The sequence below is a fragment of the Macrosteles quadrilineatus genome, unplaced genomic scaffold, assembly GCF_028750875.1.
Source record: "Macrosteles quadrilineatus isolate MER2022 unplaced genomic scaffold, UCM_ALF_1.0 Scaffold_7__1_contigs__length_78375512, whole genome shotgun sequence".
In the NCBI taxonomy this organism is placed as follows: domain Eukaryota; kingdom Metazoa; phylum Arthropoda; class Insecta; order Hemiptera; family Cicadellidae; genus Macrosteles; species Macrosteles quadrilineatus.
In genome coordinates this window covers 31691680-31711161 of record NW_026542600.1, presented here as the reverse complement: position 1 = coordinate 31711161, position 19482 = coordinate 31691680, and the positions used below count along the sequence as shown (strand labels likewise).

Here is a 19482-nt window from a genome sequence, read left to right as displayed (position 1 = left end):
TATTCCCGCACAATATTTGAGCTGAAAGGGTCAGAAATCCTAATTGATTCATAGTCTTAATTTATCTTAATCACTTCATGTTTCCCTTGACAGCAGATTATTTGATATGTATACATATGTTACTGTCCAATTTGTGTCTCCCTATGCACCTTTGTTCAGTGAAAAAAGTGAAGAACTGTATGAAGCTTGACTTGTGCACAGTGTTCCGTGAACCTGCATGTTCGCACAACTTTATTGAAACTACAGAAACTAATGCTTTACTCTATAATATGACTCTGATTACTCCATAATCAGAAACGTTTCTAATTAAAGTTCCTTAAATAGCTAGAGTTTTGTTTTTTAAATTCATTGAACTAAATAAAAACACTTACATTAAATACACCAATAATAAACCAGTGTTAAAATCATTTTCATTGTGTTTAGTAATTGTATTTTTCAGTGTTAGTCAGCAACAATAACAATATATCAGTAGTCCTATTTATTTTAAGAATGGAAACATTGAGTATTACTTTTATTTTTATGAAAAATATAAATGTGCAATGACATAAAGCCAAATTATATTCAATATTTTTGAGAAATTTTCCAAAGAATGATGCTTTATTTTTCCTTTTCAAGTTTTGTGACAATGACATTGATTGACTTATAACTTCATTGATCAAGTTCAAATATTTTACTTTGAAACATACTTGTTTTTCCACCAAGTAAATTGTGTGTCACAATACATCCTAGGGGAATATACAAGTGTTTAATTCATAAAAAACAGAATCGTCTTATCCTAAACATGTGTTTTTAACATAGTTGATAAACCACATACATTTTAATCATTACTCATCCGTTTCAAATGTCTTTACATTGTTATTCTATTTATGGGTTAGGTATTACCGTTGGCGATCGATAATTTGTCATTTGATAAGCCGACACACAAAATAATCAGACACTGCGCTAAATGAGTACCGGTAGTCGTCCGATCTCAGTACAGTTCTGGGTTTTGATTTGTGAAAGGAGTCTTGCATCTTTCCTAGCGTGGGTTGAGTCCAGTTCACAATCCAGAAAACACTGTTTAGCTGTTGTGAAAAACAAAGTTTGAATACAACTGAATTTTGATGTTGAAAGCTATTTAGGAAAATGCTGAAATATATAAATTGAGGTAAAAAACTAAAAACAATTACAGACTTTTAACAACTATGCAAACAAACTTATGCAAAACAGGAAGACCTAATAGAATGTAGGCCTTAGAGCTGCACTTTAATTAAACACAATGAAACTAGATAGAATCATGTTTTGTACTCTAAAAACATCACTTTTGGCAAAATAATACCTCATTTGACAAATTTCAACCCTTAATAGTCAAAGAGTTAACAATGAAGCATCATAAATTGGCTTTTCTTAATTTACAGGTCAGTTCAGTATAAATATAGTTTTTAATTACTTTAGTTGATGTTTTTCGGTAATCTAACACCTCTCTAGTTCCGTGAATGCCGGATTATCGACAGCCAACTGTACTATTATATTGTTTCGGAAATTCTACCTTGTGATTCTAATACTAAATGGTTTACTCAGCACGGAGGTCCTAGAAGATAATACCCCTGTACCCAGGTTTGTACTATCACTATTGCACTTTTTGATCCCCGTCCAACCACCTTACACCTTGACAAGTTTATTGGTACTCTATCAAAGTTAACTATTTCTTAAGCTGTAATAAGTTGAAAAAGGCTTTCCTAATATGACTAATTTTAGAAGAAAGTAATGAAGTTAAAAACTTCAGTGAAGTGAACTTCAGTAGAAGTATTTGATGGAAAAGTTTGAAATAATTTTATGTATCTAATTATGCATTTAGGAAAAGTGTCTTTCTAAACATGTAACTCTTATTTTTTACAATTCTTCGTGGTGGTCGGGAACTAAGTCTGCAATTAATTAACTTAGATGCATTTTGAGATAGTAAAGTACTCTTATCATAGTATACTCCCAGAATAAACTATGTTCAGTACTTGTCTTGAGTACCAACATTCTTATTGCATGTGTTCTGCATGTCCCCGATTCACTTGTCTTACTCTCTTGTTGCCTGAGGTTATTTATAATATAGTGCATTATTGTAGCTTTCATTTTGAGAATTACAAGTATTTTAAGATAACTAGATAATGAGTTTGCACCCAGCTTCATTGATCATGGATTATTTTCCACTCATTCATCAATTTAAAAACTGATGACATAAAAAATCCATAATTTAAAATAAAAGATAACACTAAGATAAATGTATAGTTTGTCCATATTATGTGCCTATAAGATTTTTAGTAAGTGAATATTATACCTGGTTTCATAGTTTTCACTGTATAAAAATAAAAGTTTGGGTTAGGGTAAACTTTTAATTTTTACCTGGTAAAATGTAGAATCATCTGAGAATGCATAACATTATTATTATTACGTAATTAATTGTTGACAACATCAGGTTTTTTATGGATATTATTCTTTAGAGGGAAATGAAATGCATTATTATTTTACTATCTTGGTTCTAAATTACTTTTTGCTGTTATAGTCTGATAAATGTCTTGGGCCAGTACAAAGTAGTAGTGATTATTTCGTACAGTTTTACCAGATCAAACCTTTTATGGGTTTGCTTGTAAATTTAAATAAAGTTACATACTTAAAAAAAGGTAATCCTCTTTTCTTTAGGGTTATGGTATTTTTCTTCCTCTTGATAGCTTTTATATTTTTTTACAGTAATACTTGCTTTCTTTTACATTATAGTAAATGAAAATCTAATATTTACTCCTCTAGGTAATCTCTAAAGATATCCAATAAAAGACAAAAAAACTAAATGCAAATTAAAAATGTGTTTAAATTTCATTGCACTGAATTAAGTAATATCCCTGATAAAATTTAAATTTAAAAGTCTATGATCATTAAATCCTTAACTAACTATGGGTGGACTTTTGGGGTGCTGGGGTTTTCAATGATACATTTACTCTCACTGAAATCATTAACATGAAGTTGTGTTTCATGTAAAGGAATGAGTTATTTTACATTACCTTTTTTGTGGACAAAACAAATATTCCCTCATACAGTGTTGATGAGTTACACGCTGATTTTACCCTGAAGTTTTCTGCAACTTAGATTGAAGACTTTTCTGCATCAAGCATTCAAAAATGTACTTGAAACCTTTTTATCTTAGCTTTGTAAATTTTTTGCCCCACTATTTAAAAGGGATATGAAGCCCTTAATTGATTAATAAATAACCAAAATAAGTAGGCGCAATGTAATAACACCTCCATGAGTATTATGTTATTTAATATATAAGGTTGTTTGCAGTAATATACACAAAATATTTCATGTTCTATCATATGGTAAACAATTTTTTCTCCTACTTGAAAATTTCATAAAATAGTCTAATGTAAACGATCTAATTATTTTGCAACTAAAATAGCTTCTAAAAATTTAGGTGCACTATTGTTTTGTATATTTCAACCAAATTTTCGAAGCCATGTGCACTCTGCTTGAAAATTACTCTAACTTATTTTGATATTATTAGCAACCAACATTTTTAGCTCTAGCTTCGCATGGGGTTATGCTAAAGGGATATCTGTGGAATCTTTCTACGAAGCAGCCATGAGGTGAGGGCACCACTGCACAAAGATGGAGCACAAGCTGTTGTGTTTAGTAAATGTTACGTATAGACACAACAGCACAAGGCACTTCACATAATTTGTCTTGAGAAACATATACTGTGGGAATTACAAGAAATTATAAATATTCTCCTACAAATTACAATTTTCTCTTATATTTATGATGATACAATGTCGATTCATACAACCAATCATCAGAAGAAAACATCAGAACACATGATAGCGAATAATTTTAACATTGCAGCTTTTTCATCTTTGTGAGTGACAAAACTTGACGCACAATTGTATATGACTCTTTTGTATCACCCTGCTCTTCACTACCTGTACCAAGTAAAACAGTGATTATATACCTTTTGCACACTAATGTTGTTTTAAATTTAATTTGTACTGAGGTGGATTCAGCCAAGTTGTTTCACAATAGAGGAGGGAGGTGTAGAAATTGCAAAGCATACCTGGCTATGTGCATAGCTTTGTTTTGATAAAAAAGAGGCGTGTTGGTTATAGTTAACGACTAACAAGATATAATCTATATCTTGACCAAACAAAATCAGATATGTTTAAACATTTCCTATATCTTAAGCAGAATCATGAAACTCAAAGAAGCTTACTTTACTTCTTTGTAAATCATATTAAACACTGATTATGGCAGGTTTTGAAATAGAATGCATCCTACTCAAGAAGCTATGGCACAAATCATATTGACCTTTATTTAATATGGTATATTAAATAAGGTTTCTTCAGGCAGTAAAAAATATAAAATCTGGAGATCATTTTTTGAATATAACAGATTGGAGGGATTTCGAAATATAAAGTGAACGAATAAAACACTGTGAGTTATGGCATGGTATGAGGTTTCAAATATGGCTGCAGAGAAAATCATGTCAAGAATCCAAGGATTTGGTACAGTTTTGTGTTCCATCCAGACTCTATGTGAGATGGATTTAATATTGAACACTTTACACAAAAACTGAGCTCAAGATTGGTAGAGTCAACTTAGGTTCAAGCCAAACTGATGTTCATTAACACAAGGGAAGTCTACGTAATCCCAGGACCTAAATAACAATCCTTGGAATGATTGTTGTACATACATTTATCATTATTGATTTTTTTTTTGGGAGAAAATCTTACCTGTAGCCTGTCAAAAATATCAAAATAATTCATTCATTACAAACTCTGTATCAAAATTACTGTAATTTAGATCATGTATAAAAAGGTTCTTATGCATACACTCCTAATATTAAATTCATATCTTAAAATCTGGAAAAGTATGGCAAATCACCCACAGAGATTATATCAGAAAAAGACAATATCTTTTTCCCCAACAGAAAAATTCATCGGGTTTTCTGTGAAAAAAATTTTTAATGTGTTTTAAGTCAAATTTATGATATCACCTATCATAAAGTAGTTACATTTACCTGTAATATGCTGTGAATAGTGAATAGATCACCTATTCTATAATATATTCTATTACCCCTCATATACATAAATTTAGTGTAAAAAGAGGAATTATTTAATGGATAAAAAAATGAGTTGTTATTTGGCTCTCCACTAGTGTTTGGATTTTTCCAAGATACAATTTAACATAAGATCCTTCCATCTTAACATCTAACATTTTCAACATTTATGTAGAGTTTTATAACCGTTGGTTTCAACTTCAACTATAATAAACTTTGTTGCACAAGCTACACATCTTACATTCATCTGTACAGTATATGAGTTATTGTTATAACTATTGTAGATACGGATTGGGTTTATATTCTATTTTATCTCGAGAAGTACTCACTTGTGAATAGCAAAATCTTAACACGTTCGCTCCGATAATTTGTTTATTGATTTATTAAGTTTTTGAAAACTTCCACGTTTACCACCAGTGGTACCCACAGTGACCCCAAAAACTCTGTTGTGCACCACCGGTGGGCACCGTTACTATGGTGATTGTAGGCAACAAAGCGCCATTTCGGAGTCTTTGAGAGTTTTTTTTACTATGTATTCGTGTTTGTAGAAGCCACATGAAACGTGTCCACGGGTGGTAGATGAACCAAATTCAGGTTGTTACAAGAAAATGTGTTTTTATTTACTTCAACAAACAAAATTTTTTTATATAAAAAATTGAATAAAAACTAATTTTTTACTGCTCAAAGTCTGTTTTTAAGTTCATGGAATGTACTTGTTTTCACATGATGACAGGTCGACGTGTACCACGGGTGGCCCATGGTTTAATTAGCGTAATTATTATCTTATCTTGTTACTTAAACAGTACAAATAGTATACAGTTGATAAATAATCAATTATATCTAATTATTCCTATAAACACATTTTCCTTGTTTTGACAGTCTATGGTAATTTGTACACAAATTCACTTTTGACTGAAATTTCATTCGTGCGCCACCGGTGGCCACGCCGGAGCAAACAAGTTTACACACGGTTGTACGGTTATGTTTTACACTAAAGAAACTTTAATTGTGTTGTTTAAACTACGTTGAGCTCAAAAGATAACTTGAGCTACATTTAGCTCATATTTGGATAATTATCTGTAGTTCAAAAACATACTCTTGCAACAGTGGCATTCGTTTGTAAATGTATTCCAGTGTGTAAATTCTTAGGAAGATTTTTTTTCTTCATACGTAGGATTTTGCGGCCTTTGTCATAAGAATTCACTGTGGTTTTCGGGTGTCATCAATTTCAGATTGCTTCCAGGTGTTTCGTCCTTACAGTAGTATGCCTCTTCACACTAAGTGTGAAATATCTGGCAAAAATCCATCGATGTATAATACTCTACTGGATAGCACGATGTGTGGCTTATTCTTATTCAAACGGTTCGTGCCCACCATTCGAATTGGTGGGATACTGAGGCGGACGGGCCGAATGAACCTCTCTGTTTTAGACAAACATACATTCACTCAACCTGCTCTGCTACACTTAATTGTTAACATAAAAATTTCAAACTGATATTTCATTTTTCTGGAAAAACCAGTGCTTATTACTATGTAGCTATTTTTAACCTTAACATATTTTTTATAATTTATTTAGGCAAATTAAAACTGATGATCGTTTTTTAACACCTCTAAAAACATGAAAAATGTAGTAAGCGAGGAACTTTGTTATTTTTTGTTCAGAAAAAAAATTCCTGCGGCAAAGTTTTAGATCAAAGTATGAGTTTTATTTTTTATTTGAAGTTTTTTTTATACGGAGTTTGCTTGTATAATTTTTAAGCGATTGAAAATAGGCCAAAATTGCTTGGCGCAACATTGGCGCTAGGAGCTCGACCGGCTTTAGGATTAGATACTGAGCTTCTGGAATTTAATTATCATTATATTACATCAATCAAATATGTCATCACATTACAAAGAGAGGGTAACTAAATTTACAAGCGTATGTTTCTTCATTTTATTGCTTACCGTATCTATCGTTTAAAAAAAAATTCGTTGAATCAAAGAATAAATTTTGGATTCACAGTAGTATTTAATATTAACCTGAGAAAATATTTTGTAATTATTTCACTTCACTGAGAATAATCAATGAATTGGAGATATTGGCATAAAATATTATACAATCATTTTATTTAACAAGATATAATATATTTTCAAACATGTTAATAATAGTATGACAAAGAAACATACTGTAATATAAACAAAATGTATATACATGTAATACATGGCAAGAGCGGGCACGACGCTCGGCACTAGAGTCATGCGGCATGCCTTTATCTCCACTCCTGGCGGACAGAGCGAGGTAGCGACGGACCGTTTTCAGAGCCCTACTTCAACCTGAGCAGGGAGTTACATCAATACAAAAATCTGAGACACCGAAAACCACAATGGATTCTTAAGACAATTTTAATTTGACTATTTATGAAAATGGTGTCTTAAAAGATGCAATCTTTAGATTATTATTAGGACCTTAAACACAAACACAATCACTCACAAAACACAACCATATATCATCAAACTCAAACCATGTAGATAATCTCTTAATTCCAACTATTTAAATTTTTTTGTTAGTGTTTTTAGATTGTACAGAGTAAGTAAGTATTTTGTCAATGCAATTGGTTTTTATGAAGTGTTCAACCATATTTTACATACATTTTTATTTATTCTGTTATACGTTTTATAGTTGTAACAATTCTTACTCATTTTTTTCTTGAAAATTATTTACTCTTTTAACCTTTACACTCTTACTAATATTTAAATTTTATAATTTAAAAAATCCGGTCATAACGTCAATCATTGAAGCATGATTCAGTAAAGTAAATAACTAGTAACTAGTATTTTCTGTGTACGCAAGTAATTAACTCACATTGCAATTCAAGCGATGTTCATTCAATTCTGTAAGCCTACAGAATTGGCATTGCATGAACTGCCTTAAAGCTTATAACCATCAGTAATGTGATAAATGCTTATTTGATCTGAAAGAGCCTCTAAAAATATTGATCTGAGGCAGGTTTACTAATAGTTTTAGTTGTTCTTCAGCATGTTCTTAATTTTTTCTATTAACCGTAAAATCTTTTTAATTAACTCCAATGAAAAATAATCATTAAGTTTTTCATTCTAAACAAACATGTATTTGTTACACCATAAATAGTCTACATTACATTTGTTTTATTTTTTTAACTCAAATTTGAGTTTGCATGATATTTTTACAGTATTTTTATCTCTATTCTTTCTTTGAACTGTTTGTCAATAGATGTTTTACACAAGAAATTTATTTTTAAAATAATTTTTACAAACATGTAAGCTAACTAAAAATAAAATGTAAGTATGTTAATGTACATTGCTTAACTGTTGCCAAATTATATTTATCTCTGTGAATCATTAAAGAAGAATTTCATAACAGTAAACACTTTTCAAAATTAGATGTACCGTTTTTTTTATATATATATATTTTAATATTAGTTAATTACATTAAAGCAATTAACAAAAAAGCGTTAAAAAGCTTTCTTTTGAACACTCTATTAATGAGGTTATTCAATGAGGGAAGCTAATTATAAATCAAGAACTATCAACGACCAAACAGTTATTCACCATACTTAAAAATTAACGGTAAAATCATGTAATATTTTTCAACTTGTCGCTACTACAGCACAAGCTATAAATTAATCTTTGCTTACTACCGTACATATCAAATTTAAATTTGCTCAGATATCTTCCATTCTTATTTAACACTATTTATAAGTATACTTTTTATAAAAAACTATAAAATAGATACTGTGCAAGTGTAAAATAAATAATATAATGTTCAATAGTCTGACAATAATAAGAGCATTTTATGTAAAATAAGGTTATGTGTGCACAGAGGATGATCATGTGCTAAGAACATTTCTCAGGATCATATTATGTACAAACTAAGAAGGTGGGAATTTTCCACCATTGGTAAATAATTATCAGATCAATCATCATCAATGTAAATGTTAGTTTAAATTATTACAATTTTCAACTCCATGCAGCAAAGGTAAATAAATAAATAGTTGCTCAGTTTTTTTTTTTTTTTTTTTTTTTTTTTTTTTTTTTTAAGTCTACATTCTTTGGATGTTTAGGTGTTTTTTTTAAACAAATTTAGTGAGCTTGAAATATTTAAAATAGGATAGGTCCTAAAAACATATAAATGTTATAAGATACGATAATTCAACATAGGAAGTCTAACATACACATTTAAGTCTCATCAATGTTCTGATTAGGTTTATAATCAAATTTAACTTTTGGTTTAGTGTTTTTTATTTGCTTTTCATCGTATAGTTATATTTCTTAATGTTTTATTTAGGCCTGATGGTGTAGGAACTGTGACTCATGAAGAAAAAGACAAGTTTCAAGAAATCAAGGAGAGGTTAAGGATACTGTTAGAAAATCAAATAACAAATTTTAGGTTAGTAATTTCTTATTATTATGCTTGATTTGTAGTTTAGCTGTGTTGAACTCTGCTGATTCAATTTTTGCATTGTTGGTTATCTTTAGTGATGTATCGATACCCAAATTTATCAATTCTCAATACCGATACCGATACAATTCTTTTTATTGTTTTACCAAATTTTCTGAATGGATTGGTTATACCAAATCATTCAACAAACCCCTGTCTTTATGTCCTCCCTTTAAGTATTTTTTAGGGAATGGGGTGTTTTTCAAGTCAAGAAAAAAATTATGCAGCAATGATACATTCCAACTAGCTAATTTAAGTTTAAACCCTTCTAAACACATTAAAAACTACCATATTTAAGATAAATGAAGATCTAACAACAAACATAAAAAATAAAATGATATTAGAGGTGTGCTAGCCTGACATTTTCAGTCAAGCCAAACTCAAGGTAATATTGTGATCATCGCCAGCGGACGTGGAGATATCATCTTCGTCTTCTGGGATCATTGCAAAATCCGAAATATCTTCCTCAGTTAATTATGGAAACATCATCACTATCTTTCGCAGTCGCGGAAAAATTATGAACATCTCCCGCGCCCTTGTAGATATAATCATCAACTCCCGCGGTCACGGAAAAATCTCAAAAATCTTCTACAGCCGTGTAGACATCATCATTGACTCCCGCGGTCACAGAAACTCCATCGTCGTCGTCCGCCATCACAGCAAACTCATGAATATCTCCCAGGGGCTTGTAGACATCATCATCATCATCGTCTCCCACGGTCACGGAGACGTCATCATCATCTCCCGCGGTCACAGAAACGTCTTCGTCGCCTTGTCTGTTCGCAGCAATAGCGGTAATTTTCCGATCGCCCAAGCGTGACAGGTATCAGTATCGGAATCGACTTTTGACGATCGATTCTCGATACCGACACAAACGGCCAAGTATCGGTGGTTTGGAGAATCAACACTTTCCTACTTTCTATACAGAAAAAGTACGTCACTGGAAAATCCTTTTAGAAGAATATGTAGGCAATTTTTTCATGAAGAAGTGTGTTTTTGATGACTCGACTGCCACCTATTTTAATTTGTAGCCTTTTATACCAAAAAATAAGAAATTGCCTCCCAATAAAGCAACAGCAGAAGCTCGATAGTCCGGCTCAAACAGGCTGGATTAAGGAAGAGGCAAGACTATGAGAGAACATTTAAATCAGTGAATTAGGGTTAAAATTAGAGAATTTGAGGCAGCCAAAGGTCATGTTAAACGTTAACAGCAACAGCAATGCTTTAATGCAGTCCTGTTTCATTTTTAAATAATATCAATACAGTAAATAATTGAAGTCCATGAGCGGGTGACATGAGTATGTGTGAATTCTGAGCTATGTCCCCCAATCTGTTGCCACTTGCCCATATGTAGTAGTGCAGTTAGGCATTGCATATCAATAATTACTGTACATACTTACAATATTCGGATATAACATGCTATTAAATGTACAGTAATTAATGTAATCCATGTAGTTTAAATTTAAGTGCAGGACAATTTATAAGTGTTCTATATTGTACTGTTATTTAATGTGAAGTTATACACTATTGTTATGACTTTTTTAGACTGGAATCGAGCCAGGTTACTGGAGGGTACGGTTATCAAGGGCCAAATCAACAAGGTTCTACTGTAATTGATGACGTGCCAATGTATTTGTGAAAAATATTTTACCGTTGAATAATGAGTTCTGAGTTCTATATTATGTTAAACTAAATCAGTTGACTCCAATTTAAATATATCATTGCTGAATAAAAAATATATACGTTTCTGTTTAGTTTCAAACAGACGAATGGCAATACAGTACTCAAATATCTATTGATTTTATAATTTTAGAATCTGAATCAAAAAATAATACTTTATAGAGTATATGTTATTTAAGGGACAGTTACAGACATTTTTCACCACGTTTTGTAAATACGAACACGTTTACACAAAGTTTTGCAATCTGGAATCTGATTCCATCCTCAGTTAGGAGACAAACTCAAACATAACAAAATTAATACACAAACTCAGCCAAAGCTGAAAAATCGTGACCAAAAACTCTCACAGAGAACTCTTCAGTATAAAAATATTCAATTCTTACCGTCTTCGCAATCTAGAGGTAAAACTGCACTATGGCTGTTTCAGAGATAACTCTATTGTCAGGTATGTTGTGGTGTTTTATTTATAGATTGCGAAGACGGTGAGAATTAAATATATGTATATATTTACATGCAATCTACCAAACCCATAAATCATAAACTGTAAAGTACTAAAAAGAAAACAAAAAATACTGAAAGAAAAAGAAATAGTACAAACGGAAGGTGGCAAACACAATGGGAAATCATGGAGTTGTTCCATGTCCGCAATAATTCATTAAATAGCATGAACGACCATCACAAAATATTTTTAAACAAAGAAATAAAGTCTAGTTTAAGGTCAACTTTACTCCAGTAATCTTTTAGTTGATTTACAATTTGGTTTTACTTACAGGTATTGTTTCCCGTTTGGTAGACCTGAGGGGGCTCTAAAAGCAACGTTGTCTCTTTTAGAAAGGGTAAGTACCCACATAGCACAGAATATTTATTTGATATCAAATAAACGTTCAATATATCAAACTATGTCAAATCAAAAATTTGATATTTATTTGATATTCATTTAATGTTCAAAATGTCAAAATCAAACAATGTCAAACTTTGAATATTTATTGTATCTTCAAAATATCAAAGTCAAATAACATCAAATTTAGAATATTATCTAAATATTCTTAATGTTAAAAATTTGATTTTCTCTTTGAAAATTTCCAAATATAGACTAGTTTAAAAAATTTTTAGATTTAACTTTTTAAATTTTTTAGAGTAAAGAATTAGTCCCCAGCCTATGGAGGTCGGAGGCCAATTATCTCAAAATAATTAATAATAGGAAGGAACACTAAACACTGTAATTTTTAATTAATTGATGATGGATTTTGACTTTTCGCGGGGAGGGGGGGGGGAGTTGTTGGAACATCTGATATTTTTCTGAATCTAGGCTTACTACACATTTCAAGAAGAGTGAATAGGAAACACAGCTTTTTTAAAAGTTTTGTTTATTAATAAAAAAGTCAAACTCTTAACGATTGGCCTTATCATTTTATTTTTACTAGTAAATTAAACAAAACGTAAATTTAAATTTTTTTTAAGTGTAATATAACTCTAAAAATATGTTAAGTATCTAGTTTGAGCTTGACTTGGCCCATTCGTATGAAAGGAAGAGAGGAAGACTGAAGACAAAACACCAACTTAATTCTAACCTAACTCAGCAAACAAAACAAAACATTACAATACAAAACAAAATTACAAAATCCGTCGAGCGACCAGTGGTGGCCAGTTTACTCATGGTGTGGATTTATTTATTTATTAACCAACAAATTGCCCATTTTGAGGGAAAGTACACGATTTATGTAAAATGTACCTATGACAACTAAGGTAACTTGTTGAGTAGGCTACCCAAGTAGTGAAAATAAACTATGGAAGCAACAAGAGTATCAAGATTCAAGAACAAGACATAACCTCAAATCAGTTAACTTAAGTGTGCTGATATTTTGTTTAGTGTGTGTCACTGTTAGTTTAGAGTTGTTATTTTTGTGACTGGGTATTGGCATAACCTACACCGAACATCTTTTCACGTTTTGATCCTTGGAGTATGTAAGTATAAGTCACTATACCTAGTAACATAGACGTATTTTAGGCCTTGGCCTTACCTAGACCTAAGTTAAGCTACTGTACAAATTAAATTGGCCAACTTATCATTCCTAATGCCTTAACTTAAGTATAAATAGATAAATCTGAAACCTCAAAATAGGCAATCTGTTTTAGAGGAAGTATTTTTCTGCATACTAATAAGGCCTAGGCGTAAGCTACTAAGTTAGGCGGCTTGCTTAGTTCTTACTGAACCAGTAGTTTATTTAGCTTCAAAGGGCAACTTCCGGATGAAAATAGTGTTCAATATATAGGCTAGTAAGTAGGACTAACTTACTGGTTTACAAGGCAAATGGAATTCCATACTGTGTTGTAATACCTTGTTAGGCTAATTTTGAAATATTACTAAGTTATGTGGGTTATATTTTACGTCAGTCACTAACTTAAGTTTATGTAAATTCACCATCAAGAATAAGTTAACTTAATTTAGGCTAGCCTAGGCCTAACATATTCTACCTCAACCAGGTTACAATTTACCGGTATTATAAAAGAAATAGCCTAGCCTATTTGAAATCCATTTTCCTTTTAAACTGAATTGGGGTACACTTCCGTATCTGTTGTCAAAAACAACTGAATGAACATAGGCTATAACGATCGATATTTTCATTCGGTTGTTTTTGACAACAGATACGAAAGTCTACCCCTGTATTGTCTCTTAGTCTTTTGTATTTTAGTTGTTGTCTGCTTCCTTTACCAACCAATGATTAGGCCTAACTAATCTTGATACATATTTAGGCCTGAGAAAGGTATGCATGAATTTAACTAAAAGTAGTTTTCTCTCCATTGTTTCAGTTGATAACTCTGCAGCTTGGTGGAAGTTATTATTTGGTAGCAGTGAATAATTTGCCTACGGTACCAATTCTCCCGAGTGACAAAGTGGCTGTCTAGCAGCCTGTAGGCTGGGAAGGAGGAATAAATTTTTCTTTTGCAATCTGCATCTGAAGCCAGCTATCTTGGGTAAGTTTTTTTTATTATTTACAATCAGACATTAATAATAGGTAGACATATATATTTCAATTAGGTTTTCTCAAAGTTAAAATAAGAGGTGTTTTTATTTCAATTTTTCTGTTTGATTCGCCATGACTGTGTAGGCCTATGTCTTTTTTGCCATAACGGGTACAGTTCCGCAGAGAACCTGCGTTATATTATCGGATGAATAACATTATATATCAATAATTATCCGATTCAATACATCGTTCCCTATGTTTTTTCACTATGTAAACATCAAATTGAGTTATGATTTGCAGATTTGGTGAATTGGTTTTGCAATATTAATATCAAATCAGATATATATACCGTCCGATAATATATCGCAGGTTCTCTTAGGAACTGTAGATAAGTTAGGCTCTACCACCAAAACACAACCTAATTCATGATAGGTACCTATTGGCACAGAAAACGTACTACTATAACCCAGAATGCCAACCGCATGGTAAAAAGCATTAAGCGTTTTGAGAGAGCTTTGCCTGTCAATCCGTCAAAGCTCTCTCAAAACGCTTAATGCTTTTTACCATGCGGTTGGCATTCTGGGTTATAGTAGTACGTTTTCTGTGCTATTGGGTAATAACGTAGCCTAAGGTTCATCACACAGTTAAGAGAGTTTCTCTTTTTTGTGACCCACTTATATAGGAAGTCTTTGATTTACACTATATAAATATTCCGGCAGTGCTAACTTGTGTAAAAGAAAACTGTATTAGTTGAATTTTTTTAAACGCACACATAGGCCTATACACACACCAAACTACATCCGACCGTTGCACTCATTTCAGTCAGTGCTCACCCCAATATTTGTCCGTTCAAGTGACTGAGGATTACTTTTACCACTACCTAGGTCAAAATTTTCAATTTTCAGATTTAGATTTAGCTTTAAAAAGGCTACTCAAAAGAAGCAAATGCCATCAAAATATAAAATAGATTTCACTAACAATTTAATATGTGTACCTAGTTGTAGGCTATCCTGGGTGTTGATCAGGAAAATTAAAATATATACAAATTCTAGTGCTAATACTAATCTCTTTTATACAGAGGCAGAACCGGTACGCAAGAACACTAGGATCGTGGTGTAATGGAAATATATGTTGTTGCTACTATAATCAAGAATTGGCTTCGCCCAGCAAAGTTTAGGATTGATGCAAGGTAAATTTATTGTGTTATTTATAATTTAGGTTAAAGAAAAGATTGCTTATCTAATTACCTAATATAGAACTTAAATTTTATTATAATTAACAGATTAGGCCGACATCTAACTACTGTGATGTTTTCTTTTCAAATTGTGAATTTTCAGTGACAGGCTATGCAAATGAGCAAAACTTAATCTGCGGTTTTATCCATCTCTTTTTTCTTTATTGTCAAGAACTCAATGCCTTATCGACAAATTTAATTATAAAGTACAGGTATAGTAAAAAATAGGTCTTAAAAATGCCTAACGAAGGGGTCTCCAACCTACAGCCTGTGGGCTACATCCGGCCCTCGTGCAGTTTTATTCCAGCCAGCAGAAAGCCAGCATACGTTTTTGAAAATTATTATTTTTTATAGCAAACACCAATTATATTCTCCCACGATTGCGTAAACACGTGTGGTCAGGTGGTCTCAGCTATATCGTGATCATCTCCCGTGATCTCGCCAAGACTCACGAGCATATTATACTGCAGTCTCGACGGTGCCGTGATTGTCTTTTGCAATCCCAGCAACACCCTTCATTGTTGACCGTGATTTCCTTGAGGTGTAAAAAGAGAACTTTGTCAATGAATGCAGGCTCAGCCATGGGATATTTATTTACCTCGCGGCTCATACCATAATCAAGAGCAATTAACTGTCTCTTCCCCATTCAACAAAATTTGCGTACAATACCCTGTCTCCAAGTTGGCAGGTTAACGTATTAAATAGGAACATAGTAAATGTCTCTCACTTGCTAATTTTTTCTCAATAGGCCTAGGGGAATATTAGTAGTAGTCAAGTAGCGGCAGATTAATTTAAATATATATATTTTTAATTGATCCTAATCGGCAGAACTACAAATTGAAATCCTAAACTAGCTGACATTTTAAGTGTCAAATTTTATAGCCTATTCTCACTAAAAAATCATTGAACTTTTTGTCAAAGATTTAGCTTAGAATGTGATTACTTCTTAATTGCACATCTTTCGTTAGAATTAGAGGCATTTATAATTTTATTTTATGAACAGAACTATATTTTATATTATTAAAAAAGGAAACTATGTAGTTTATTTGTTTATGGATAGATTTTTATAAAATTTGGCAAACTTATTTACTTTATCCTATACTATTGACGTATGCTCAAAAAAACTTTTTACCTTCTCCATGGCTGCAAACCTAACCTTGTTAAATCTAATCTTCATTCAATTTTTATCTTGTATATTTTTTTATATTATCAGCAAGTTAGGTTAGCTTATGACAGTTTAATTTTATAATAGAATGCTCTCATTTTGTCCGTAGTAAACCTTAATTCAATTTTTTCACAATCAGCAAGTTTGGTTAATTTGGTTAGGTTACGACATTTTAATTTTATAATAGAATGCTCTCATTTCGTCCGTATCACAAAAAGCCTTTACCTTGTGACAAACGACAACTACAATCTCATCGATAGTAGATGATGTTGTGATTCGATAGAGTAGCGAACAATTAACGTTAGTCGCTAAATCGGTGGCGTTTTTAGACAAAAAAGTGCTCACCGAGGAAAAAGGGTTGGAGACCCCTTGTCTAACATATTATATTTTATCTATAGCTGTCTTAGAAAATAACTCTGTTGAACCTCTTTTACAGGAACAATAGAAAACTCAAGAAGGCCATTTGGGAGATGAAGAAGACCAGAATTATTTTTTTTGTAAATTGTACATACCTATCTTTTTTATATTTGTGTTTAAATAATTTTTAATTAAACTTATTTTATCATACAAACAAAGTTTTTTCTTTAAAATGTTTTCCTTGAATGCAATTTTGTTTTAAACAAATATGTTTTGTGATACTTTTGTTAATGTTTTGTCAAATAAGAAATATATATATATATTTACATTTTTGGGTCACCCAAGAACTTTAACAAACTACCTATAACTTCAGAATAATAAGTCAAATCAAGGTAAGAACAGTAAAGAAGTCTGAACTGATATTATTTTAATCGCCATGAAATTTTAAATGTGAAAAAATGCAACCTAATTCTTCTAAACATATTTTACCAATAAATGTATGAGACATTTATTTGATATTCAATTTAATATTTATTTAATGTCAAATTAAGTGAGGTTGAACCTAAATTGACCATTTATTTTATATCAAATGAATGTTCGCGAATATTAATTTAATATTCGAATGTCAAAAATGTTATATCAATATTTATCACCATCATATTTAAAATGTGAATGTAAATTCAATCATATTCTCTTTATTATATTTTACCAATAAATTTATGAATGTCAAATTTGATATTTATTTTATATTCAATTTTAATATTTATTTGATGTAAAATTGAGTGACGTTTGAACCTAAATTGAACGTTTATTTGATATCAAACGAATGTTCGTGAATATCAATTTGATATTCAAATGTCAAAAATTTGATAGCTATTTGATATCAAATAAATATTCGGTGCTATGTGGGTAATTTAATTAGAATGTAATGTTCGCAAATGTGAGGTATTCTTCTACACACGACTTTTAGATTGTACTATTAACTATTCTGTATGCAATGAGCTGTCTATAATTCCTTCTTATCTATTCAAAGAACTTTTTCATTCAACTATGGCTTGGTTTTCTGCAAGCCCAAAGAGGTATGGGACTTCTTCTCTAGAACGAAGTAGTGTGGATCCTAACCTGAATTACTGGGGCTTATTTTTAGCGAATTTCCCAGATACGGAATAAGCTATTACCTTAGGTCTCATAGCAAGACATGGAGCTAGGACAGTTTACTTTTTCTTTTTGTGGTCCCCAGAGGCCAAAAACATCATTCATTCAAATTCATATAAAAGTTATCTGATTTTGTGGTACAATGTGTAATAAATAATAATGTTATGAATAAATTTAGGTTTACAAACATGTAAACCTATGTTTATTCGAAAACAAGTTCACAAACCAGCATAATCGGACTATGGGAATGGGGGTTTATGGAGTGTTTTATGGGGTAAAAATTGGTTTTTCCCAGTTTTGCATCACAAAAAACGTAATATTTGGTATTTTCTTTCCAAACCATGTTGTAGAGCTTAAAAAAACAAGTAATACACAAGACCCACGATAAATTATAAATTGAAGGTTATTATTATATTATTATCAAGCGTTATTATGCGCCTAATGGTTACGGATAAAATTCAAAAATAAACTGTACAATTTCAAATTCTCATGGAGAATAAGAAAACTGTTGTAGTTTGCTTGTTTATGAACATACTTTGATCAAATTTGGAAAATGCATTTATTTATTTCTAAGCTATTAACATAATAAACACTTTTTTACCCTCCCTGATCCAGAAAACCTACGTATTTGTTAAACTAATTCTAGGCCTATTTAAATAGGGAATAAATGTGATATTTTTAAGGAGACATTTTAATTTTAGTGCAAATTCAATCAGGCAAATGGAAATTTGTTTAGTCTGCAGGTTTGCTGCGGCAGGGGTATTTAACTTACCTGTAGCAGCAAACCTAAGTAATCATTAAAATGAGAATTATTTTAATAGGAAATAAGTGTTAAATATATAATATAAATATAAACTATGAATAAGTGTTGTTAAATATAAAATAAAGTGAGAATTTTAAGGAAATATTTTATTGAAAATCCAGTCAGATAAATGGAAATTCGCTTAGGTTTGCTACGGTGGGGATATTTTTTAATGACCTTAGAATCCTGATAGCACATAGCTAGCAAAGTCACTAGTTATTAAAATACAACATAAACTTGCCCTTTAACTCCTTCAGAACTAAAGTATTTTGAATGCTTACAACAACTATGGGAAACCAACTGAAAAAAATGATAATGATATACTGTAATTAAAAAACAGTCCAAAAATCCAATTTACTTTCTACTAGATTGTGTAAGAGATAACATTTAATTTGAGCACTTAATAACCAAAATAACAGAGCTTCATAAGAGGTGGGGTGACATATACAAATTGTAATCCACAATCATCAGTCAGTCATGACAAAATTTGCTCTAGTGTGTTCATCATATCACAATCACGACACATCTCATACACTCATAATTTCTAAATTGAGTAAGAATGTGATGATCAGATTCATTTGTGAAAACTAAAA

At 31.3% G+C, this 19482-nt stretch overlaps 1 protein-coding gene and 1 long non-coding RNA gene across 3 annotated transcripts in view; both read left to right on the top strand.

Moving 5' to 3' along the window:
* The window catches only part of LOC128998612 (calcium-dependent secretion activator), a 226535-nt gene that overhangs the window by 137821 nt on the left and 69232 nt on the right, over positions 1-19482 (top strand). Inside the window, exons 23-24 of the mRNA XM_054424824.1 lie at positions 9378-9479; positions 11983-12046. Of these exons, the coding sequence (XP_054280799.1) occupies positions 9378-9479; positions 11983-12046 (166 nt within the window). The remainder of the gene's footprint in view (positions 1-9377; positions 9480-11982; positions 12047-19482) is intronic.
* LOC128998613 (uncharacterized) lies at positions 12737-17107 on the top strand. 2 transcript variants are annotated; one of them, XR_008491224.1, is made up of 4 exons: positions 12737-13175; positions 14022-14186; positions 15255-15365; positions 17012-17107. It is a non-coding gene; the product is annotated as an uncharacterized LOC128998613 (long non-coding RNA). The 2 variants fall into 2 exon arrangements; XR_008491225.1 differs by lacking the exon at positions 14022-14186 and having other exon boundaries at positions 12755-13175.